Source organism: Rhinoraja longicauda, chromosome 19 (genome assembly GCF_053455715.1).
Source record: "Rhinoraja longicauda isolate Sanriku21f chromosome 19, sRhiLon1.1, whole genome shotgun sequence".
NCBI lineage: Eukaryota > Metazoa > Chordata > Chondrichthyes > Rajiformes > Arhynchobatidae > Rhinoraja > Rhinoraja longicauda.
Window position 1 is genome coordinate 36,625,066 of NC_135971.1, and position 26,257 is coordinate 36,651,322.

General features: G+C 45.4%; 1 protein-coding gene and 1 pseudogene across 2 annotated transcripts in view; both read right to left on the reverse strand.

The window, feature by feature from the left end:
• LOC144603231 (class I histocompatibility antigen, F10 alpha chain-like) overlaps positions 1 to 26,257 on the reverse strand; it is a 1,654,937-nt pseudogene that overhangs the window by 591,168 nt on the left and 1,037,512 nt on the right. The gene's annotated exons all lie outside the window — the stretch shown is intronic.
• On the reverse strand, positions 267 to 25,573 carry LOC144603225 (nuclear factor 7, ovary-like). The gene is made up of 6 exons (XM_078416424.1): positions 25,107 to 25,573; positions 17,819 to 17,914; positions 13,506 to 13,736; positions 11,500 to 11,522; positions 3,162 to 3,280; positions 267 to 1,738 (listed from the first exon to the last, which is right to left on the reverse strand). The coding sequence occupies exons 1-6, from the start codon at positions 25,518 to 25,520 to the stop codon at positions 1,215 to 1,217; spliced, it is 1,407 nt and encodes a 468-aa protein (XP_078272550.1). The 5' UTR covers positions 25,521 to 25,573; the 3' UTR covers positions 267 to 1,214.

Sequence of the window (26,257 nt, forward strand, 5' to 3'; positions counted from 1 at the left end):
CAAGCCGCACCGGGCGATGTAAAGTCCAGCGGCCAAGCCGCACTGGGCGATGTAAAGTCCAGCGGCCAAGCCGCACCAGGCGATGTAAAGTCCAGCGGCCGAGCCGCACCGGGCGATGTTAGGCCCCGCAGCCGAGCCGTGAGCCGTGAGGAAGAGAAAAGTTTCCCCCACCCCCCCCCCACCCACACCACCACCCCCACCCACACCACCACCCCCCACACATACACAACCAAAAAAAAATACAAAAACCATCCAAACACCGACACACAACAAAAAAAAAGGAAAAAAGACGAACAGACTGCTAGCGAGCCGCAGCCGTTAGCCGCAGCCACTTCTGCATAATCCATGCATAATATTAGACTCAGGAAGCATTTAAGTTAGTGAAATACACACAAGCATCTCAAAAAAGGTACACAAAATACACATATAAAATAAGGTGCATTTCAAACAACGGGCATGACCACCAAAATTAAAATCTTCTGTTCTCAGCATATCCCGAACTAAATCTTAATAATAGGCGACACGGTGGCGCAGCATGTCTTTAGATTATTTGAAGAAACCCGAGCACCGGAGGAAACCCACTCAGTCACAGGGTGAACCTGTAGATTTGCTGACCTTTTATCAGCATTCCAGAATTTTGTGTATATTTAAGTTGAGCAAAATAGGAATAAATGAAGATGGGTAAGCTCAGTGTTAATTGGCCAAAAAGATGGGTAGTGAGGGCAAGTTTAACGCATCAGAATGTGTTAGAGATGTTTGGCTCAGGAATGTTTGCAGATAGGGACATCGACATACTAAAACTGTCGTTTGTTTGTTTGTTTGTCTGTTCCTGAACTACAGCCAAAACGTTACACGATAGCGTGACAATTTTAGGCCCACCTTACTCATCCCTTTGGTGCGAATGGAAGAAGTTTCATTGAAATCGGTGTATATTTGTAAAGTTATTCACATTTTAAAGTTTAAATCTATCTCCTAGGGAGGGAAGGGGAGGGGGGTGTAGGGGGGAGGGGGAGAGGAGAGTGTGCTGCACCAATGCATGAGAGATTTGGGCCCCAACAGGTCAACTTGGTCTTAGATATCTAAAGATGGAGTTTACAGGTGGAGACATTGTTGGAACGACTTATCAGACTCGCTGATTAACACTGATAACCCCTGGAGTAGGGCAGTTTCAAGTGTCTCCCCATAAAGGTTGACCGCGCATTCACCAAATAAACCTATATATGCAAGTGGACTATTTGCAATGAATCAATGTTGCAGCCCGTTAAGAAGAAAGGATAGAGTTTCTCGGTGAACTTGTCCGTGAAAGTGTACAGATGTGACATGTAATCGGCATTGTACAGTGTCACCTGGCCAGCCTCATAGTTCAGGTAGACGCCCAATCTCTGGGGTTTGACTGGAACAGAGAGGGCAGTACGTGGTGCAGACATAGTGGTATATTCCTCTCCCAGACGCCACAATACCCAGGCTCCGGATTTCTGCTCCGGTGTGAACTCCGCTTTCCTCGGTACCGATGCCTGTACCACTCCCACACTCCACATAGTGTTCCTTCCGACCTCTACCTCCCAGTAGTGGCTCCCAGTGTTGAAGCCCCGAGATGCCAGGACACCGTGCCACTGCACAAATCGCTCTGGTCTGTCAGGGACCATCTGTTTAGCACCGAGCCTGATGGCTGTCAGGTCACTGGACAGGATGAGTCTCGGATGCGCAGTGTTCGGATTCAGCTTCAGTTTGATCGGGACTGAAGGGGAGAAAAAAGTCTGCATGGTGAATTCACACGATTTGCCATTCAAACATTTTGACACATTGCTCCCCCTCTCCCCATTCGTAACAAGGACAGAGTCCCCCTTGTCCTCGCCTTCCATCCCATCAGCCATCGCATACAACATATAATCCTCCAACATTTTCGCCACCTCCATCAGGATCCCACTGCTGGCCACATCTTCCCATCTCCACCCCTTTCTGCTTTCCACAGAGACCGTTCCCTCCAAAACTCCCTGGTCAGCTCGTTCCTTCCCACCCAAACCACTCCCCCCCCCCAGGTACTTTCCCCTGCAACTGCAGGAGATGCAACACCTGTCCATTTCCCTTCCCCCTCGACTCCATCCAAGGACCCAAACAGTCTTTCCAGGTAGGGCAGAGGTTCACCTGTACCTCTGAGGATGTAACTAGGATAATTGACAGGGGAGAGCCGGTGGATGTGGTATACGTTGACTTTCAGAAAGCCTTTGACAAGGTCCCACATAGGAGACTAGTGGGCAAAATTAGAGCACATGGTATTGGGGGTAGGATATTGACAATGTGATCATGGATCGAAAATTGGTTGGCAGACAGAAAGCAAAGAGTGGGGATAAATGGGTCCCTTTCAGAATGGCAGGCAGTATCTAGTGGGGTACCGCAAGGCTCTGTGCTGGGACCGCAGCTGTTTACAATATACATTAATGACTTGGATGAAGGGATTAAAAGTACCATTAGCAAATTTGCAGATGACACAAAGCTGGGTAGCAGTGTGAACTGTGAGGAAGATGCTATGAGGTTGCAGGGTGACTTGGACAGGTTGTGTGAGTGGGCGGATGCATGGCAGATGCAGTTTAATGTGGATAAGTGTGAGGTTATCCACTTTGGTGGTATGAATAGGAAGGCAGATTATTATCTGAATGGTGTCAAGTTAGGAAAAGGGGACGTACAACGAGATCTGGGTGTTCTAGTGTATCAGTCACTGAAAGAAAGCATGCAGGTACAGCAGGCAGTGAAGAAAGCCAATGGAATGTTGGCCTTCATAACAAGAGGAGTTGAGTATAGGAGCAAAGAGGTCCTTCTGCAGTTGTACAGGGCCCTAGTGAGACCGCACCTGGAGTACTGTGTGCAGTTTTGGTCTCCAAATTTGAGGAAAGATATTCTTGCCATTGAATCTGTGGGCTGGCCTGGCCCAAATGTGTAGGAAGGACATACAGGGGCTAATTTACACTGAACATAGACACAAGAAGCTGGAGTAACTCAGTGGGTCAGGCAGCATCTCTGGATAAAAGGAATAGGTGACGTTTCAGGGCGAAACCGTTCTTCAAACTCGACCAAATGTGTCAATTTTTCCTCACAACTCTATCAAAATCTCTTCCATATTTCAAACACCATAATTCCTCGACTCTACTGGAAGATAAATTTACCTGGATTAATTAGCTTCAGCATCCGTTTCCACAGGCTGAACTGAAAGGGGCCGCTGAAATCATCTTGACTGAGGTCAATGGAAACTCTGGCGGGTCTTTGGAACTGCATGTTTTCACACCTGTGTTGGAAATAAAAAGTATCGCTGAGATGCAAAAGTAGAATGATACACCATATCTATGATCTCACTTTATATACTTGTCAGCACTGCCCTCAACATCTGACTTTTCAGAGACTACTATCCAAGACTTAGGTCATAGGGAAATATGAACAACATATATAAGAAATATATAAATCAAGCTATTCTATGTGTTGATTGGAGATAGTTATTGACCAAGGAGGAATTTTCAGTTGGTTTTTATAGTATTCTGCAAGGGCTACTTCAGAAAGCAAATGGAGACCTCAACCAAAAGGCAACACTTCTGATATATTGAACTCCCTGTACTGCATCCCAAATCTTGGACTTTCCACTCAGCACTTAAATTCCATGCTTCATGTATCTTGTGTTTTATGTTGTATTTTGCTGGCAGACCAATTTCTCTCCTGGGATAAGTAAAGTTCTGTCGTATTGTTTCATATCGCATCCCTTGCACATGAGACATTGGTTTTTATTATCCATTGCTGGTAGCTTAACAGCCACCAGCTATTAACTTTCTCCCTGGGTAATGGATATTCCTTCTGAACTGTGTGTGTGTTAGAGGAATTAAGTGTGAGGATATTGGAGAGGGTGTGGAAATGATGTACAATAACAGTGCTGTGGTTACATTGATTAGAAGGACTGGAGCCTCAGGGGCTTCCTAGGTAACGATTGCATGACCGAGTGAAAGACTGATTTCATGCAAAATCCTCCCATGCGTTTTCAATGGATTTTTTAAGCCAGGAATAATTATAGAGATATAGTCCTGAAACAAACCTTTTGGCCCACCAAGTCCATGCCAGCCATTGATCACTCGTTCACAATTGTTCCATGTTATCCCAATCTCCCATCCAGTCCTTACACCCTTGGGGCGATGAACAGAGGCCAATTAACCCTGCCTGTCCCGCTGGGTAACTCAGTGGGACCGACAGCATCTCTGGAGTGAAGGAATGCATGGTGTTTTGGGCTGAGACCCTTCTTTAGACAATTTGTCTGAAGAAGGTTCTCAACCCGAAACGGCACCCATTCCTTCTCTCCAGGAATGCTGCCTGTCCTGCTGAGTTACTCTAGCATTTTGCGTCTATCTTCGGTTTGAACTTGCACCTGCAGTTCCTTCCTACACAAGAGAAAGTACAAGCTCTCCACAGACAGCATCCGAAGTCAGGTTCAAAACAGGTCTCTGGCGCTGCCAGGCAGCATCTTTACCAGCTGCACCATAGTGCTATCCTCAGCAATAATAAATAAGAATAAACCAATAGACCTTGCACTTTAAAGATACAGTGCGGAAAAAGGCCCTTTGGCCCACAAGTCCATGCCGCCCTCCGATCACATTAACACTATCCTACACACTAGGGATAATTTACTATTTTACCAAAGCCAATTACAAACCTGTACATCTTTGGAGTGTGGGAGGAAACCGGAGCACCTGGAGAAAACCCACATGGTCACAGGAAGAATGTACAAACTCCATACAGAAAGCACCCATAGTCAGGATCGAACATGAGTCTCTGGCGCTGTAAGGCAGCAACTCTACCGCTACACCACTGTGCCACACCAATAATGAATTTTTCATGGTATTCATTAACTAATGGATCCAATGTATATTCCATTTGTTTGATCACAGGTAAAATTAGGGTTAATATTCAATGATTCTAAAGAACTATAGCAAGTATATTGTGAGATGGCCATGGAAAATTACTGTTTCTGACTTGCTGAATAATCGACTTAAAGACATTTCTGAAGAATGAAGCCTTTACATAAGCTGGGAGAAGAGAAGGTTGAGGAGAAATGTAATTGATTATGTGAAATAATGAAGGGTCTGGATAGATTTGATATTGAAGGACTCTTCACATTGGTGGAAGGGTAAAAGATTATATGTAACGGGTATACAATGTAGGGGAAAAGTACTAAGAACATCATAATGAAAAAATGATTCTAACTTCCACACCAGGCACAGCGGTAGAGTTTCTGCCTTACAGTGCCAGAGACCCGGGTTAGATCCTGACTATGGGTGCTTATCTCTATGGGGGTTTCTACGTTCTCCCCGTGACCTGCGTGGGTTTTCTCTGGGATCTCCAGTTTGCTCCCACATTCCAAAGACATACAGGTTCATAGGTTATTTGGCTTCGGTAAAAATGGTAAATTATCCCTTGTGTGTAGGATAGTGTACAAGGATCACTGGTCGGCACGGGCTGAAGGGCCTGTTTCCACACTGTATCTCTAAAAGTCTAAAAATGTCTCAGCCTGCACAACCACCCCTGCCTTTTGGACATCCCTTGGCAGTTCTTCTGATGGGCATCATTTCATTCTAAACTAAACTGCTGGCATGTTATCACAGTTGGAACATACGCATGCTGAATTGGTGGAGACATGTTTCACTGTAGTCTTTGAGGGAACTGGATAAACATATTCTGGAAACAAGTTTGTAAGGCTGCAGAGAGAATGCCAGTAGGTGGAACTAGTGAAACATAGAAACAAAGAACAATATGTGTAGGAGTAGGCTATTCGGCCCTTCAAGGCAGCACGCCATTCAATATGATCATGGCTGATCATCTAAAATCATTACCACATTCCTGCTTGTTCCCAATATCCCTTGATTCCTTTAGCCCTACGAGCTAAATCTAACTCTCTCTTGAGCTAGAGATTGGTAGGTGCTGTATGATGTTGTGGAAATTACGAAGACAAGGCTGCAAGAGGATCGGAGCTGGGAAGTGAATATTCAGGGTTGTACGTCCTATCGAAAAGACAGACAGGTGGGCAGAGGGGGTGGGGTAGCTCTGTTGGTAAGGAATGAAATTCAGTCCTTTGCGAGTGGAGACATAAAATCAGAGGATGTAGAGTTATTGTGGATAGAACTGAGAAATTGTAAGGGCAAAAAGACCCAAATGGGAGTTATCTACAGGCCAACAAACAGTAGCCTTGATATAGGGTGCAAGTTGCATCAGGAGTTAAAAGTGGCTTGTAACAAAGGTAATGTTTCGGTGGTTATGGGAGAGATTTCAATATGCAGGTAGACTGGGAAAATCAGGTTGGTACTGGACCACAAGAAAGGGATTTTGTAGGGTGCCACCAAGATGGATTCTTAGACCAGCTTGTACTGGAGCCTACCAGGGAGAAGGCAATTCTGGATTAGTGTTGTGTAATGAACTGGATTTGATAAGGGAACTCAAGGTAAAGGCTCTAGAAATAGTGGAAGCATTGGAGATTATTTTTCAATGTTCTATAGATTCAGGATCAGTTCCTGTGGATTGGAGGATAGCAAATGTTATCCCACTTTTTAAGAAAGGAGGGAGAGAGAAAACGGGTAATTATAGACCAGTTAGTCTGACATCAGTGGTGGGGAAGATGCTGGAGTCAATTATAAAAGACGAAATTGCTGAGCATTTGGATAGCAGTAACAGGATCATTCCGAGTCAGCATGGATATACGAAGGGGAAATCATGCTTGACAAATCTACTGGAATTTTTTGAGGATGTAACTAGGAAAATTGACAGGGGAGAGTCAGTGGATGTGGTGTACCTCGACTTTCAGAAAGCCTTCGACAAGGTCCCATATAGGAGATTAGTGGGCAAAATTAGAGCACATGGTATTGGGGGTAGGGTACTGACATGGAAAGAAAATTGGTTGACAGACAGAAAGCAAAGAGTGGGGATAAATGGGTCCCTTTCGGAATGGGAGGCAGTGACCAGTGGGGTACCGCAAGGTTCGGTGCTGGGACCCCAGCTATTTACGATATACATTAATGACTTAGACGAAGGTATTAAAAGTACCATTAGCAAATTTGCAGATGATACTAAGCTGGGGGGTAGTGTGAATTGTGAGGAAGATGCAATAAGGCTGCAGGGTGACTTGGACAGGTTGTGTGAGTGGGCGGATACATGGCCGATGCAGTTTAATGTAGATAAGTGTGAGGTTATTCACTTTGGAAGTAAGAATAGAAAGGCAGATTATTATCTGAATGGTGTCAAGTTAGGAGGAGGGGGAGTTCAACGAGATCTGGGTGTCCTAGTGCATCAGTCAATGAAAGGAAGCATGCAGGTACAGCAGGCAGTGAAGAAAGCCAATGGAATGTTGGCCTTCATAACAAGAGGAGTTGAGTATAGGAGCAAAGAGGTCCTTCTACAGTTGTACCGGGCCCTGGTGAGACCGCACCTGGAGTATTATGTGGTTTTGGTCTCCAAATTTGAGGAAGGATATTCTTGTTATGGAGGGCGTGCAGCGTAGGTTCACTAGGTTAATTCCCGGAATGGCGGGACTGTCGTATGTTGAAAGGCTGGAGCGATTGGGCTTGTTTCCACTGGAATTTAGAAGGATGAGGGGGGATCTTATTGAAACATATAAGATAATTAGGGGATTGGACACATTAGAGGCAGGAAACATGTTCCCAATGTTGGGGGGGGGGGGGGTCCAGAACAAGGGGCCACAGTTTAAAAATAAGGGGTAGGCCATTTAGAACAGAGATGAGGAAGAACTTTTTCAGTCAGAGAGTGGTGAAGGTGTGGAATTCTCTGCCTCAGAAGGCAGTGGAGGCCAGTTCGTTGGATGCTTTCAAGAGAGAGCTGGATAGAGCTCTTAAGGATAGCGGAGTGAGGGGGTATGGGGAGAAGGCAGGAATGGGGTACTGATTGAGAGTGATCAGCCATGATCGCATTGAATGGCTGTGCTGGCTCGAAGGGCTGAATGGCCTACTCCTGCACCTATTGTCTATTGTCTATTGTCTATTAGGAGGTAGTGACCATAATATGATAAGTTTTAATCTGCAATTGGAGAGGGAGAAGCTAAAATCAGAAGTGTCAGTGTTGCAGTTGAACAAAGGGGACTATGGAGGAATGAGGGAGGAGCTGGCCAAAGTTGACTGGAAAGGGTCCCTAGCAGGGATGACGGTGGAACAGCAATGGCAGGAATTTCTGGAAATAATCCAGAAGATGCAGGATCATTTCATTCCAACGAGGAGGAAAGATTCTAAGGGGAGTAAGAGGCAACCGTGGCTGACAAGGGAAGTCAAGGACAGGAGAAAACTAAAAGAGAAGACGTATAACATAGCAAAGATGAGCGGGAAGCCAGAAGATTGGGTAACTTTTAAAGAACAACAGAAGTTAACTAAAAAGGCAATACCGGGAGAAAAGATGAAGTACGAAGGTAAGCTAGCCAAGAATATAAAGGAGCATAGTAAAAGCTTCTTTAGGTATGTGAAAAGGAAAAGATTAGTTAAGACAAATGTGGGTCCCTTGAAGACAGAAACAGGTGAATTTATTATGGGGAAGAAGAAAATGGCAGACGAGTTGAACAAGTACTTTGGTTCTGTCTTCACTAAGGAAGACACAAACAATCTCCCAGATGTACTAGGGGATAGAGGATCTAGGGTGACAGGAACTGAAGGAAATTCACATTAGTCACGAAATGGTGTTGGGTTGACTGATGGGATTGAAGGCTGATTATTCCGCAGGGCCTGAGGTGCTGCATCCCAGGGTACTCAAGGAGGTGGCTCTAGAAATTGTGGACGCATTAGTGATCATTTTCCAATGTTCTATAGATTCTGGATCAGTTCCTGTGCATTGGAGAGTAGCTAATGTTATCCCACATTTTAAGAAAGGAGGGAGAGAGAAAACAGGGAATTATACACCAGTTAGCCTGACACTGGTGGTGGGGAAGATGATGGAGTCAATTATTAAAGATGTATTAGCAGCACATTTGGATAGCAGTAACAGGATCGGTCCAAGTCAGCATTGATTTACGAAGGGGAAAGCCTGCTTGACTAATCTTCTGGAATTATTTAAGGATGTAACAAGTAAAATGGATAAGGGGGAGCCAGTGGATGTAGTGTATCTGGTTTTCAGAAAGTCTTTGATAAGGTCCCACACAGGAGTTTAGTGGGCAGAATTAGAGCACATGGGGGTAGGGTATTGACATGGATAGAAAATTGGTTGGCAGACAGGAAACAAAGTGTAGGAATTAACAGATCCCTTTCATAATGGCAGGGTGTGACTAGTGGGGTGCCGCAAGGCTGGGTCCATAACTATTTACAATATATATTAATGATTTAGATGAAGGAATTAAAAGTAACATTAGCAAATTTGCAAATGACACAAAGCAGGGTGGCAGTGTGAACTGTGAAGAGGATGCTTTAAGGATGCAGGGTGACTTGGATAGGTTGGGTGAGTGGGCAGATGCATTTTAATGTGGATAAATGTGAGGTTTCCATTTTGGTGGCAAGAACAAGGCGGCAGATTATTATCTGAATGGCTTCACATTAGGAAAAGGGGAGGTGCAACGATACCTGGGTGTCCTAGTACATCAGTCACTGAAAGTAAGCATGCAGCTACAGCAGGCAGTGAAGAAAATTCTCTGCCTCTGAAGGCAGTGGAGGCCGATACACTGGATGCATTCAAAACAGAATTAGATAAAGCGCTTAGGGCTAATGGAATCAAGGGATATGGGGAGAAGGGAGGAACGGGGTACTGATTGTGGATGATCAGCCATGATCACATTCAATGGCGGAGCTTGCTCGAAGGGCTGAATGGCCTACTCCTGCGCCTATTTTCTATCTATCTACTGTATGTTTGTTTCCATGAATACATCCAGCGAATTGGCCTCCACTGGCTTCTGTGGCAGAGAAAGCCACAGATTCACAACTTTCTGGGTGATAAAGTTTTTCCTCATCTCAGTCCTAAATGGCCTACCCCTTATTCTTAAACTGTGACTCCTCTTTCTGGATTCAACCAACATCCGGAAATATTTCTCTGCATCTAGCTTGTCCAATCCTCTAAGAAATGTATATGTTTGTATAAGATCCCCTCTCATCCTTCTAAATTCCAGTGAATAGAAGCCCAGTCGACCAATTATTTCATCATATGTCAGTCCCGCCATCCCAGGGAATTAACCTGGTGAACCTACGCTGCACTCCCTCAATAGCAATAATGTCCTTCCTCAAATTAGGAGACGAAAATTGCACGCAATACTCCAGGTGCGGTCTCACCAGGACCCTGTACAACTGCAGCAGGACCTCCTTTCTCCTAAACTCAAATCCTCTCGCAAAGACCAACATGCCATTAACTTTCTTCACTGCCTGCTGTACCTGCATGCTTACTTTCAGTAACTGATGTACAAGCATACCCAGGTCTCTTCCTAATCTGACACTATTCAGATAATAATTTGCCTTCCTGTTCTTGCCACCAAAGTGGATAACTTCACATTTATCCTCATTATACTACATCTGCCATGCATCTGCCCACTCATCCAACCTACCCAACTTATCCTGCAGCCTCATAACATCTTCCTCGCAGCTCACACTGCCACCCAGCTTCGTGTCATCCACAAATTTGCAGATGTTACATTTAATTCCCACATCTAAATCGTTAATATATATTGTAAATAACTGGGGTCCCAGCACCGAGCCTTGCAGCACCCCACAAGTCACTGCCTGCCATTCTGAAAAGGACCTGGTAATTCCTACTCTTTCCTTCCTGTCTGCCAAGCAGTTCTCTATCCATATCAATATCCTACCCCCAATACCACGGCCTCTAATTTTGCACACTAATCTCTTGTGTGGGAACATGCCAAAGATGCACGATATCCACTGGCTCTCCCTTATCCAATCTACTTGTTACATCCTCAAAAAAGTATGTGCAAGCAGATAATGGTTTGTCTTGGCATCATGTATGGCATACACATTGTGGGCTGAAATGCCTGTTCTTGTGCTGTCTGTTCTATGTATCTTGCCCTGTCCCCTTCCATCTAGATCCCTCCTTTCATCCTCTCTTCTTATCTGACACATGTTTGTTGCCTTTTTATCTCCAGCCTGTGTCACTTATTCCACTGCCAATAAAACCCCCGCCCAAACTGTATCCACCTATCACTCGCCAGGCTTTGTCCCGCCCACTACTCCTTCTCAGCTTTCTCCCTGCTACTACAATCAGTATGAAGAAGGGACCCGACCCGAAATGTCGCCTGTCCATTCCATCTACAGATGCCGCTGAGTTCCTCCACCACCCTGTGTTTTGCTCAAGATTTCAGTATCTGCATTTCCGTGTGTCTCCTGTCTTTGTTCTGGATTTCCAGCCCCTAAAGTTTTTTGCTCCAATGAACCCAAGTATTCATTCACTTTGCCTGCCATCCGTATCCAACAATGCAAAGGACTACAGGTGGAATGGGTTGCATTACAGAATATATAATTGTCAGCCAAATATGGACAATAATGCACTTACCGGCCAAGAATATTTTTAATATCCTGAAAGAGAGAAGAAGCTTGTTTTAGTTTTACTTTTTAATTGTAGAGATACAGCAGAGAAACAGGACCTTCGACCCACTGAGCCCACATCGACCAGCGATCCCCGCACATTGACACTATCCTGCACATACTGCTGACCAATTACATTTAAACCAAGCCAATTATCCACAAAATTGTGCGGCTTTGGAGTGTGTGAGGAAACCGAAGATCTCTGAGAAAACCCACGGAGGTCACGGGGAAAATGTACAAACTCTGTACAGACAGTACCCGTCGTCAGGATCAAACCCGGGTCCCTGGTGCTGTGAGGCAGCAACTATATCGCTGAACCACCAATAAAAGGGTGGGCCTTTTATTACAACATTGCATTACAAAGATCTGTCAGAAACTTAAACAATGGTAAAAATGCATTTCCAATATTATTGTGTAAAAACTGCAATTTGACTTTAAAATGTCACAAGATTTGGACACAGAATAGTTTCAATACCGAACTCATAGTTCGAAATTCTCGGTGGAGGGCATGTCGATAAAACGGCAGCATTTAAGTGGGTTTTAGATAGGCACATGTATATGCAGGGCATGGAGGGATATGGATCATGTGCAGGCTGAAGGGATTAGTTTAGCTTGGAATCATATTCAGCTGTGAGATTGTGGGTTGAAAGGTCGGCTCCTGTGCAATGTTCCATGTTCTATGGTCTATTAACAGGAAAAACTGTTAAAATTGAAGCTCACAGACCTATGAGGAAATGATTCTTTGGTGCAATAAACCACTATTATTTCACGGTGCGACTATTTGGAAGTCCTGATGCATCCAATTTGCCACATCACTTGTTGATTTCCCTGTTCCTTTTAACACACCAGGGTCTTAGTCGCCATTGATAGACACAAAATGCTGGAGTATCTCAGTGGGACAGGCTGCATCTCTGGAGAGAAGGAATGGGTGACGTTTCGGGTCGAGACCCTTCTTCAGATTGAGAGTCAGGGGAGGGGGAGATACAGAGATAAGAAACTGTAAGGTGTGAGAACGAGACATCAAAGGGGGTGGAGATCAAAGAAAATGTAGAATAGATCATTGTTAGCGAGGAGATGGTAACAACAAACCAGAGATAAAATGTAATCAGGGACAGTCAGACTGGTTGGAGTACTGGGAAGGGGGAGGGATGGAGAGAGAGAGAAAGCAGGAGTTACTTGAAGTTAGAGAAGTCAAACTATCTCCGGTTTAAACTAGCATCTGCAGTTCCTTCCAACTCTTAGTTGCCATTCTTCCTTCAGCATTCTGGTGCTAAAGTTCCACACTCACAGAGCAGCACAGCACAATACTGGAGCAGGCCCTTTGGCCCACAATGCCTGTTCCAAACATGATGCCAAGATAAACTAATCTCATCTGCCTGCACGTGACCATGACGTGCCTGTCTAAAAGCCCATAAACACCAGTATTGGTCCTGCACCCACCACCATCACCCCTGGCCCTGCATTCCAGGCACCAACCACCCTCGCCTGCCCCACACATCTCCATTATATTTTGAATATGATCCAAGAGTCTGGAAAAGCTGCGATATTGGTTTAGAGTTTAGAGATACAGCCCGGAAACAGGCCCTTCTGACCACTGGGTCTGTGCCGACCAGCGATCCTCGCACATTAACACTCTCCCACACACACTTGGGACAATTTACTTCTCTACGAAGCCAATTAACCTACAAACCTGCACGTCTTTGGAGTGTGGGAGGAAACCAAAGTTCTCGGAGAACATCCATGCGGTCACAGGGAGAATGTACAAACTCCATACAGCCAGCACCCGTGGTCGGGATCGAACCTGGGTCTCTGGCGCTGTAAGGCAACTATACCGCTGTGCCACCGTACCACCCATTCTGGAACTGATGCTGCCAAAGTTCTGAATGTGGACTGATGGAGTTCTCTACTGTACATTGGGTTTTAGAATCTGAATGGTAATGGCATCATGTTTCCCATGTAAACAATAGACAATACCTGCATAAACTCTGCATCTTCCAGACTCAGTTTTTCTTGCATGTCCAAGATTGCTTTCTTAAGTGATGCATGCTGTTCGGAGATTTTCTTTAGATTTTCATCTTTTTGTTGCAATATGGCATTTTCCTTTTGCTCCAGTATTGTTTTCAGCTTTTTCTCTTCCTGGTGCAGAAACTGGTGCAGTTCTTCGAACTTAGATTCAATGTTCTTCTGCAGAGCCGCAGATTCTTTCTGATGGAATAAACAACAGGTGGATTTACCCAGTGCAAGGTGAGAAGTTCATGGGTCGTGGAGCACAGAACAGGAAACAGTACAGCACAGGAACAGGCCCATTGTTCCACCATGCCACAGCTGAACATTATGCTAGGTTATAACTGAAAACACACACCTCCAGATTCAGGGACAGTTTCTTCCAGCTGTTTCCACGCAACTGAACCATCCTCTCACGAACTAGAGACCAGTTCTGCCCAACCATCTACCTCATTGGAGACCTTTGAACTATCTTTAATTGGACTTTACCTTGCTTTTTATTTTAGAGATACAGCGTTGAAACCGGGCCTTTGGCCCACCAAGTGTGTGGTGACCAGTGATCACCCATTCACTAGCTCTATCCAACACACTGGGGACAAATTACAGAGGCCATTTAACCTATAAACCTGCACATCTTTGGAACGTGGGAGGAAACATCTTTAAGGTGAGAGGAGCAAGTTTAAGGGAGATATGCAGTGCAAGTATTTTTATTTACACAAAGGGTGGTGAGTGCTTGGAATGTGCTGTTGTAAGGGGGGGGAGTTGAGGCAGATACATTAGAATCATTTTAGAGGCTTTTGGACAGGCAAGTGAATGGTGGGATATGGACAATGTGCAGGCAGATAAGAGTTGGTCCTGTCATTATGTTTGGCAGACATTGTGGGCCAAAGGGCTTGTCCCATGTTCTGGGATGGTGATGGTTTGACACTGTGGTGCAGATTCAATCTCCTTGTTTACAGTAGGCTGTGTTGAATAGGTTCATTAACTTGACATCATTAAAAGGAGTTGTATTATATGGGAAGTGAATAAGGTTCTGAGAGGAGTTGTTGACAGGATATGTTGCAGGAAGGAACTGCAGATGCTAGTTTAAACCGAAGATAGACACAAAACATATTTCATTATCTCTGTATCACCCTCTCCCCTCATTCAGTCTGAAGAAGGGTCAAGACCCAAAACGTCACCCATTCCTTCAGACAGAGATGCTGCCTGTCCCACTGTTACTCCAGCATTTTGTGTCTGTCTTGTTGACAGGATACTTTCTCTGGTTGGGACAATCTAGAACAGGATAGATTCAGCCAACAGCTTTACCTACTGAAGGAGGGAATGAAGAAAGAAATCTGAGGAATGAGCCTGAAGAAATGTCCTGATCCAAAATGTTACCTATTCATTTCGTCCGCTGATGCTGCCTGATTCCCTGAGCTCCTCCAGCACTTTATGTTTTGTCCAAGATTCCAGCATATGCAGTTCCTTTTATCTCCAAGGGAAAGGGAATGATTTTTGTTTGCTCAAAGGTTTGTGAGCCTCTGGAACTCTTCAGACTGGAGAGATGTCATAGATGAATTGATGTAATAGGTACGGTAGCGCAGCGGTAGAGTTGCTGCTTTACAGCGAATGCAGTGCCGGAGACTCAGGTTCGATCCTGACTACGGGTGCTGCACTGTAAGGAGTTTGTACGTTCTCCCCGTGACCTGCGTGGGTTTTCTCCGAGATCTTCGGTTTCCTCCCACACTCCAAAGACGTACAGGTATGTAGGTTAATTGACTGGGTAAAAATGTTTTTTTTTAAATTGTCCCTAGTGGGTGTAGGATAGTGTTAATGTACGGGGATCACTGGGCGGCACGGACTTGGTGGGCCGAAAAGGCCTGTTTCCGCGCTGTATATATATGATATGATGATATGATAATAGAGAGAAGTCAAAAGTTATGACTAGAAAGGTGGACAGGCTTGATGGAGCACATGGAGATACAAGGAAGTGCAGATACTGGAATCTTGAGCAAAATGCAAAGTGCTGTCGGAAATATACATCGTGTAAGATTTGAGAAGTTTTCCCTCATTCTGAAAGCAACACAAAACCAAAGAGCTGCAGTTTGGACATTTTAAACGGGAGACTGGGGCTGATAGCGGAGAAAGGCTGCGGTCGGTTTTTTCCAAGGGATGTCACAATCTGTGGGTCCTAAGATGGCCGCAGGACCTCGTGACCAGCCACAAAAGCAAAAACCTTACAGCCCAGTCTCTAGGTTTCTGCAAAGCCACGGCCAGAACAATGGATGGGTATTGGCCATGCAGAAGCTTGCGAAACCAGGTCGAAGTCCAGACACTGGGGCACTGACATCAGCATACTCACAATGCCCCAAGCCGACCTACACAGTTAATCTCGTTAAGGGGGCACAATAGCCCATAGAAAACTACCTGGTAGGTGATGGGAAACCAGTTAAACCCATCACCTTGCAACGAAATACCAATTAACACTGTGTGGCCATCCCCGGTATCCCCGGACATAAGCGCAGATCAGAGAGAAAACTCATACATATCTTTTTAAACAAAGAGATTCCAGGATCTGGCAGGAGATAGGACGGGTCAGAAATAGTATAACTGGCCACGACTTTTGGGTTTTAAACGGAAGAAGAAAACCTGCAAGGAACGCAAGCAGGCAAGAAAACGAATGCAGGAGGAAGAAAAGACAGACAATAAGAACGGATGCAAGAGAGAGGAACAGGCACGCAACTCGAGGAGAAATACTGCAAAACGAACAGCCAGTAACCCCAGTAATAGCCCCATGGTGAGCATGTACTCCAAATCCTGCATATCCTGGACATAGTTTAGTGTAGAGGGGAGGGTGGTTTGAATAAACGTTGGGTGTGTAAAGAAATATGTGTTGGTCAATTTTGCGATGTGTCGTACGTTCCCCATCTTACAGTCGTGTATATGTCTTGTAGAACTGTGTGTTTAAGAATTCAGCGAAAAAGGTATTCGTGTATACGTCTTGTGGAACTGTGCGTTTTGTGATTCATAAGTCCAAGGTATTCATGTGATTCAATATGTGTTTAATAGATATGTCGTATAGCAATATATAAGTATTCATGGACAATAGTCCCAAGCGCTAAATAAAAGCCTTTTTCATTTAAACCCTGGTTTTCAAATCTGGTCTGGTGGAATTTTTCTGCACTATAAACGCTCCTGCATCTAAGTCCAGTGTCTAGAACCGTAGGGGGTGAGTGGGTCGAACCACTCACGGGGAACCAGTGTGCACGGCCTGGTCAAGGGATCAGAGCAAGGCACGGGGACCTTAGGTCGGGCGAAAGATCGGCGCAGAAACCCCTTACAATCGCATGGGATCAAAGGAAAGAAAGCTGAATGGATAGAAAACTGGCTTCATGGAAGGAAGGAGAGGATGATGGTGGAAGGTTGCTTTTCGGACTGGAGGCCTGTGACTAATGGTGTGCCATGGGGTTCGGTGGTGGTCCCATTGCTGTTTGTCATTTATAGCAAAGATGTGGATGAGAACATACATGCAGAGGGGAAAGATTTAATAGGAACCCGAGGGGTTACTTTTTTATTCACAAAAAGCTGGAGTAACTCAGCAGGTTACTTTTTTACACAACGGGTGATAGGTGTATGGAACGAGTTGCCTGAGGAAGTAGCTGAGGCAGGTACCCTTGCAACGTTTAAGAAACATTTAGACAGGTACACGGATCAGGTAGGTTTAGAAGGATATGGGCCAAACACAGGCTGGTGAGACTAGTGTAGATGATACATGTTGTCCCGTGTGGGCAAGTTGGGCTGAAGGGCCTGTTTCTACGCTATATGACTCTATGAACTGATCGGTTCAGGAGCATCTGTGAAAGGAATGGACAAGCAGCCCGAAACATTGCTTATCCATCCCCTGCAGAGATGCTGCCTGACCTCACCCACTGCATTACTCCAGCACTTTGTGTTTTGATGGACCACTTGTCTGATTCCTGCTCCCTTCCCTACGCTTCTCATGCTGTGTAGTTGGAGAAAACATCGGGCCTTTCAATTAAGGCACAAGAAACTCAGGATGCTGGAACCGTGAGCAAATGATCATTGTGATCTTTGGCCTGGAATCGGAGGAAACAAAATATTACAACAGATCAAATATATAATGGAGTGAAAGGCACGGAAATTAAATATTTACCTGGTGCTAGATTGAGTCAATATCTCACATGCATGACATTGGACCGCCACACTAGTTTTTACATTAACTGTTTCGTTTCCCATCTCAACTGTGCTTTGATGTGGGACCTTTAAACGGCCCTTCGTACCTTCAGTTTATTTACATCTTCTTCTTCTTCATCCTGACTTTCACAGCAATCAAGCATTTGTTCACTCAGGGACTCGATTTCTTTCCGTAGCATTCCCTGGAACAGAGAAACGCGCAAAAAAAAGTCACATCGGTCTCCTGAAAAAGACGACATTTTTAAAGTCTGTTGTCAATGATCTGGAAGATCAACCCCAATTATAGTCTGGCTCAGCTGGAAGAGCAGCCTCACAGCTCCAGCCATCTAGTTTCAACCTGGTCCACCATGTTTGTCCATGAGGCGTTCTCCTTGTGTGGATTACACCCATTTGCTTGTAATTTTCTCCACGTCCCATAAAACAGGTAATCCGGCATGTTTCCAGTGACTGTAACCAATTTCTACAGATGCACCCTGGAAAGCATCGTATTAGAATGTATCACAGCTTGGTTTGGCAACTGCTCTGCCCAAAACTGCAAGAAATTGCAGAGAGTTGCGATGTCGCCCAGTCCCTCATTCAAACCAGCCTCCCCCTCATCGACTCAATCGACACCACACTTCCTCAGGAAAGCAGCAACATGATGAAGGACTACTTCCTCTCCATTCATCCTCTCTTCTAGCCTGTTCCATCGGTCAGAAGATCCAAAATCTTGAAAGTGTGTATTACTTTCAGGAATAGCTTCTCTCCTACTATTATAAATCTATATATAAATCATATATAAATCTATATATAAATCAGACTATTCATCAGACTCTTATAAGCTGTTGGTATGGTCCCGATCACCCAATCTATATTCGTGCAACGTTTGCATTTTTAGAACATCTGCATTTTCTCTCTAGTGTAGCACTACACTCAACACTGTTTATTTTTTTTCTTTGCACTACCTGGTAGACCAGTCTATGGTTTGATTGGACTCATAAATGGTATAACTTGCGTGGATAGCAGGCCGAGCAAATGTTTTCACTGCATCTCTGTACACTTGAGAATACAAAACCAATACCAAAGGTGATTGTGTTCTGTTTGGTAGTTTAGGATGACACAGTAAATTGCCCCAAGCATATAGGTGAGCGATTGAATCTGGGTAAAGTTGATGGGAAAGTGGAAGGAATAGATTGCAGGGGAAATTATTGGGAAATAAGGTCGCTCTTTATGCTGGCATAGACAGTGGGCTGAAATAGGCTTTACCTATATCATCAGGATAAACAGAATTGGAATTTGGTCGTGGTATAGGTTCATTATTGTTATGTGTACTGAGATGCAGTGAAAAACGTTTGTCTGTGTTCTATGCAAAGAAATCAGGTAATACTGTACATGAATACAATCAAACAAGAAACAAGTACAATAGTAAGAGCAAAGAGAAAATACCGGAGTGCAGAATATAGTCCCCAGCAATGGAGCATAACAGTTCCATAGAAAAAGTCCAATGTCCGCAATGAGTTAAGTTGGAGAATTGGGACTGTACTCTAGCTTCAGATAGGATTTTTCAGAAGTATGGTAAATATGACCATAACATTCATAGCAAGAGGATTTGAGTATAGGAGCAGGGAGGTTCTGCTGCAGTTGTACAGGGCCTTGGTGAGACCGCACCTGGAGTATTGTGCACAGTTTTGGTCTCCTAATCTGAGGAAAGACATTCTAGCCTTAGAGGGAGTACAGAGAAGGTTCACCAGATTGATCCCTGAGATGGCAGGACTTTCATATGAAGAAAGACTGGATAGACTAGGCTTATACTCGCTGGAATTTAGAAGACTGAGGGGGGATCTTATTGAAACATATAAAATTCTTAAGGGGTTGGAGAGGCTAGATGCGGGGAGATTGTTCCCGATGTTCGGGAAGTCCAGAACCAGGGGTCATAGCTTAAGGATAAGGGGTAAATCTTTTAGGACCGAGATGAGAAAACATTTCTTCCCACAGAGAGTCTGTGAAATTCTCTGCCACAGAAGGTAGTTGAGGCCAGTTCATTGGCTATATTTAAGAGGGAGTTAGATGTGGCCCTTGTGGCTGAAGGGATCAGGGGGTACGGAGAGAAGGCAGGTACAGGTTACTGAGCTGGATGATCAGGCTCGAAGGGCCGAATGGCCTACTCCTGCACCTATTTTCTACGTTTCTATGACAGGGGAAGAAGCTATTCCCTAGTCTCGCTTTATGGACTTTCAAGCTTCTGGATCTTCCGCTTGATGGGAACGGGGAGAAGAGGGAATGACCATGGTGGGAAAGGTCCTAGAATTTGTTGGCTGTTCTCCCTTGGCAACGCAGATGGATTGTCATAGTCATAGAATCTTGCAGCGTGGAAACAGGCAGTTTGGCCCAATTTGCCCTCACCAGCACTAGTTGGACCTGCTTGCGTTTGGCCCATACCCCTCTAAACCTGTCCTATCCATGTACCTGTCTAAATGTTTCTTAAACGTTGCAATAGTATCTGGATCAACTACGTCCTCTGGCAGCTCATTTCATACACCTACCACCCACTGTGTGAAAAGGTTTCCCTGTTAAATATTTTCCTCCCACTTTAAACCTATGTCCTCTGGTTCTCGATACTCCTACTCTGGTTAAGAGCCTCTGTGCATCTACCCGATCTATTCCTCTCATGATTTTGTACACCTCTATAAGATCACCCCTCATTCTCCTGCACTCTGAGGAAAAGAGTTTTCGCCTGCTCAACCTCTCCCTGACGTTCCCTCGAGAACTGCCAACATCTTCATAAATCTTCTCTGCACCCTTTCCAACAGTGTATGGTGGGGAATGTGGCCTGTGTGATGGCCTGGGTGGCATCCACAACTCTCTGCAATTTCTCGCTGCTTCAGGCAGAGCTATTCCCAAAACAAGTAGCGATGCATCCCAAGAGCCTGATTTCTTTAGTGCACCTGTAGAAGTTAGTAAGTGCCGGTGGAGGCATGCCGGATTCCTGAGGAAGCACAGGCATTGGGGTGCTTTTTGGCTGTAGCTGCAATGCATCTGGCCAAGGACAGAATTTCCATTCATAATTGGAGTAACAATTAAAAAATGGGTGAAGAGAGATGGAAGAGTTAATCTAAGAATGTCAGAAATTGGAACAGATTTTGATAACATGGCCCCCTGTGTCCTTCACCTGAGGACCACTCACTTCCCTTCCCCATTCTCATGGTCCTCGTCTCTCTTGAACATATTTAATGACCTTTACTCCACAACTCCCTGCAGTAAACTATTCCAAAGATTCACCATCCTCAGTGGAGAAGTTTCTCCTCTTCTCCATCTGAAATGAGGAACTGCTCGTTCTTGAATAACGACCCTGTTTTTAGATTCCCTCACAAGGGAAATCATCTTCTCAACATCTGTCTTGCAAATCCCCCTCATAACCTTCCATGTTTCAACAAGGTCACATCTCATTCTTCGAAGCAGCAATGAATACAGACCAAACCTACTCAACCATTACTCATAGGGCAAACACATAATGTGAGCAATCAAACAATATGCATTATCTGGGCTGCCTCCAATGCAAGTTATCTTCTCCTTGAAGGGCCTGTTTCCCTGCTGTATCTCTAAACAAAACTAAACTACACATGTTAAAATCTTGAGTAAAACACTGCTGGAGGAACTCCGCGGGTCAGGCAGCATCTGGGGAAAGAACTAACAGATGGATTTTCAGGTTGGGTCTGAAGAAGGGTTCATAATGTTGTCTCGATGGGTGGGTATTATGTATAAGGAGTGGTTGTTTTCCCCAGAATGCCAGCAGGTGAAGGGAGATCCCATAGACGTTTATAAAATTATCAAAGGCATAGGATAGGGTGGATAATCAGAACATTTTCACCACAAAAGGTAGGAAATGTCAAAGACTAGAGGCATAACTTTAGGTGAGAGGTGCAAACTTTAAAGGAGATGTGCATGGCAAATATGAAAGTGGCTTTTAGGAGACACACATTAATATATGGGGAATGACATGGATCATATGCAGGAAGAGATTTGTGGATGTAACCCTGTCCGTCACACAGACCACACTCCCCACCAATGACTCCATCTATACTTCAAGCTGCCTCGGAAGAACAGCCAAATTAATTAAGGACCTTTCCAAGACTGGTCATTCCTTCTGCTCCCTGGTCCTGTCAAGCAGAAGATTCAGAAGCTTGCAAGAGAGCAACTTCAGAGTCAGAAACAGCTTCTTCCCCTCTTATTGCACTTCTGAATGGTCTTTTCAAAATCGAGGAAACAGACCTGATTTTCTATCCGACCTTATTGCAGGCAGTGGACGTTTTCTGTGGAACTGTTGCATTGTTCAGTTTAATTTAGTTTAGTGATACAGCGCGGAAACAGGCCCTTCGGCCCATCAAGTCCGCACTGACCGGCGATCCTTGTACATCAGCACTATCCTACACACGAGGGACAATTTACAATTTTTACTGAAGCCAAACTAACCAACAAACCTGTACATCTTTGGCTTGTGGGAGAATGTACAAACTCATTACAGACAGCACCCATAGTCAGGATTGAATCAGGGTCTCTGGCGCTGTAAGGAAGCAACTCTACCGGTGTGCCACCATGCCACCCCTGATTGTAAAGCTGAGAAATGATATTCTGCACTCTGGCATCTTTCTCTTTGCTCTGGATTTTTCTCTTGTGTTTGGCTTGATTCTATTCTTTTATAATATTATCTGATTTGATCAGATAAGGATGCAAACAAAAGCTTCTCACCGTACCTTGGTACGTGTGTCAATAATAAACCTAAACCAGAGAAGATTAGTTATACAGCGTCATGTTCAGCATAGATATTGTGGGTCAAAATGCTTGTTCCTGTGCTCTATTTTTCTATGTTCTATGAAACTGTGAGGGTCAGTTCTTGCCCTGCACTTTTCTATCTATATACTAAAACTCTCGTTTGTTTGTTTGTTTGTTCCTGAGCTACAGCCAAAACAGGAAACAATAGTGCGACAATTTTAGGTCCACCTTACTCACCGTCGTCCCTTTGGTGCTAATGGAAGAAGTTTAATTTAAATCGGTGTTATATTTTTAAAGTTATTCACATTTTAAAGTTTAAATCTATCTCCTAGGGAGAGAGGGGGGGAGGTGGAGGGAGGGAGGGGGAGGATAAAGGGGTTGAAGAGGATGGATTGGAGGGAGGGGAAGGGGAGGGGGAAGGGGGAGGCGGGAAGAGGGAAGGGGGAGGCGGGAAGAGGGAGGAGAACGTGCTGCACCAATGCAGGAGAGGTTTGGGGCTAACGGGTCCACTTGGTCTAGTATTCTATAACACTGTGGGCTGAAGGGCCTGCTCTAGTGCTGCACCGTTCTATGTCCAACGACACTGTGGGCTGAAGGGCCTGCTCGAGTGCTGAGCCGTTCTATGTCCAACGACACTGTGGACTGAAAGGTCTGCTCCTGTGCTGTACTTTCCTATAATAAGACACAAAGTGCTGGAGTAACTCAGCGTGTCAGACAGCATCTCTGGAGAACATGGATAGGAGACTGAATCAGGAACATTGCAGTAGATTAGGTTAGGGGAGGTGTGTGTGAACCTCTCTCTCGCTTGGAAAGTCTGTTTGGGTCCCTGGAAGGTGACCTTTCTATATTCTGTAACATAGTGGGCTGCAGGGCCTATTTATGTGCTATATTTTCCTACATTCTATGACACTGTGGGTGAAGTGCCAATTCCTCTGCCACACCTTTCGATGTTCTGTGATACAGTGGGCCACAGGGCCTGATTCTGTGCTGTATATTTCTGTTACATAACACTGTGGGCCGAAGGGCCTGTTCCTGTGCTGTTGTATATTCTATGACACTGTGGGCCGAAGCACTGTTTTATCGGAGATAGACACAAAATGCTGGAGTAACTCAGCGGGATAGGCAGCATCTCTGGAGAGAAGGAATGGTTGACTTTTTGGGACGAGACGAATCGAAATGTTACCCATTCTTTCTCTCTAGAGAGATTGACTGTCTCGCTGAGTTACTCCAGCATTTGTGTCTATCTTTGGTTTAAACCAGTATCTGCAGTTCCTTACGACACTCTACTTTTCTACAGTCTATGATACTGTGGGCTGATGGGCTTGTTTCTGTGCTGCACTTTACTACAGTCTCTGGCACTGTGGGCTGAAAGGCCTGTTCCTGTGCTGCACTTTTCTACAGTCTATGGCACTGTGGGCTGAAGGGCCTGTTCCTGTGCTATACCTTTCTACAGTCTATGGCACTGTGGGCTGAAGGGCCTGTTCCTGTGCTATACCTTTCTACAGTCTATGGCAATGTGGGCTGAAGGGCCTGTTCCTGCACTATACCTTTCTACAGTCTATGGCACTGTGGGCCGACAGGCCTGTTCCTGTGCTATACCTTTCTGCAGTCTATGACACTGTGGGCTGAAGAGCCTGTTCCTGTGCTGTACTACTCTCTGTGTCGGAAGGAACTGCAGATGCTGGTTTAAACCGTAGACACAAAAAGCTGGAGTAACTCAGCAGGACAGGCAGCATCTCTGGAGAACATGGATCGGAGACCGAATCAGGAACATCGCAGTAGATTAGGTTAGGAAGGGTGCATGTGAACCTCTCTTTCGCTTGGAAAGCCTGAAAGGAGGTGACATTTCTATATTCTATGACATAGTGGGCAGTAGGGCCTATTTCTGTGCTATATTTTTCTACAGTCTATGACACTGTGGGCTGAAGTACCAATTCCTCTGTGGTACGTTTCAATGTTCAATAACACAGTGGGCAGAAGGGCCTGTTACTGTGCTGTATATTTCTATATTCTATGACGCTGTGGGCTGAAGGGGCTGTTACTGTGGTGTACAGTTTTATGTTCTGTGACAGTGGGCCGAACGGCATGTTCCTGTGCTGCACTTTTCGATGATATATGACACTGTAAGTCGAAGTGCCAGTTTATGTGCTGTACTGTTCTATGATCTATGACACTGTGGGCCGAAGGGCCTCTTTGTGTGCTGTACTGTTCTATGATCTATGACACTGTGGGCCGAAGGGCCTGTTCCGTTGCTGTCCTGTTCCATGTGCTATCACAGTGGGCCAAAGTGCCAGTTTCTGTGCTGTACTGTTCTATGTTCTGTGACACTGTGAGTCAAAGTGCCAGTTCCTGTGTTGTACTATGTATATCCAATGACACTGTGGGCCGAAGGGCCTGTTTCTGTATTGTACTGTTCTGTGTTCTGTGTGGTGGGTGAGAACTGGGTGGACAGAGAGGCCTGTCCCTGTGCTGCTCTGTGTTCTACATGGTGGGTGAGGAGGTGGACAGGGAGGCCTGTTCCTGTCCTGTGCTACTCTCTCTGTGTGGTGGGTGAGGACTGGGTGAACAGAGAGGCATGTTCCTGTTCCCGTCCTGTGGCAGTTCACTGTGAGCGCGGTGTCTCACCTTATGGAGTCCAGCGGCCTCGCCAAGCGGGCTGGTGGAGTGGCCGTGGTGATGGCGGGACGTGGCACACACCACACAGATCGGCCTCTGGTCATCGCTGCAGTAAACCTTCAGCCTCTCGTCGTGCTCCTGGCAGCGGAGCTCCGTCTGAACCACCGCCTCGTCCACTCTGAGCTTCATTACATTCTCCACGATGTTGGACACGAACCGGTTGTGTCTGAGCGTCTTGTCGGGCAGCAGCGCCCGGCACTGTGGACAAGTGGCCGGCCCTCGCTCCGACTGCCAGTGCTGGACGATGCAGGTCCGGCAGAAATTGTGGCCGCAGTCTATGGTTACAGGCTGGACAAAGAACTCCAAGCAGATGGGGCAAAGCGCCTCATCTTTCATGGACTGTAGCACGTCTATACTCGCCATCGCTGCTGCCCTCTCCGGGTCCCGGACACTTAGTTTCACTTCCGCGCTGCTGCAAAGTCGGCGATTTCCGGGTACGTTTCTTTGCACAAATCTGCAGATTTCAAAGATGGACACAACAACGCTGGAGTAACTCAGCGGGTCAGGCAGCCTCTTCCTCTTCTCCCGTGGTGTTGCCCGACCCACTGATTTACTCCAGCATTTTGTGTCGACCGTCGGTGTAAACCCGCATCTGCAGTTACTTCCTAAACATTTTGTCAACAGATTTCAAGATTCTGTTTTATTTTTTTGTCCCGAAGCGGAACAACGAGATTCTTACTTGGCGGCAGCACAACAGATTATATAAACAGTACTCGCTGGACCCCATTGTACAGAACAAAAAGCTTCAATTCAAAATAGCCTGAATATAGTGCAAAACAAAAACAACAAAGCCCGAAGTCCTGAGTGCAGCCACGGCAGCGGGTAGATCAGATTTCTGTTTACATTCGTCGTGTCGTTCAATCGCCTCATGTTTGTTGGGAAGCAGCTTCTCCTGAACCTGGACGTTTACAGTTTTCAGACGCATAATAATTAACTTCTTCCGATGGCAGGGGGGAAATAAGAGCGTAGCCAGGGTGGTGTGGGTGCTCGATGATGCTGGCTGCCTTTTTGAGACAGAATCACCTTCCATGGCAGGGAGGGGGGCTGGGACTGGGACTGGGCAGTGTCTGACACTTTTTGTAATCTCCTTCATTCCCGGG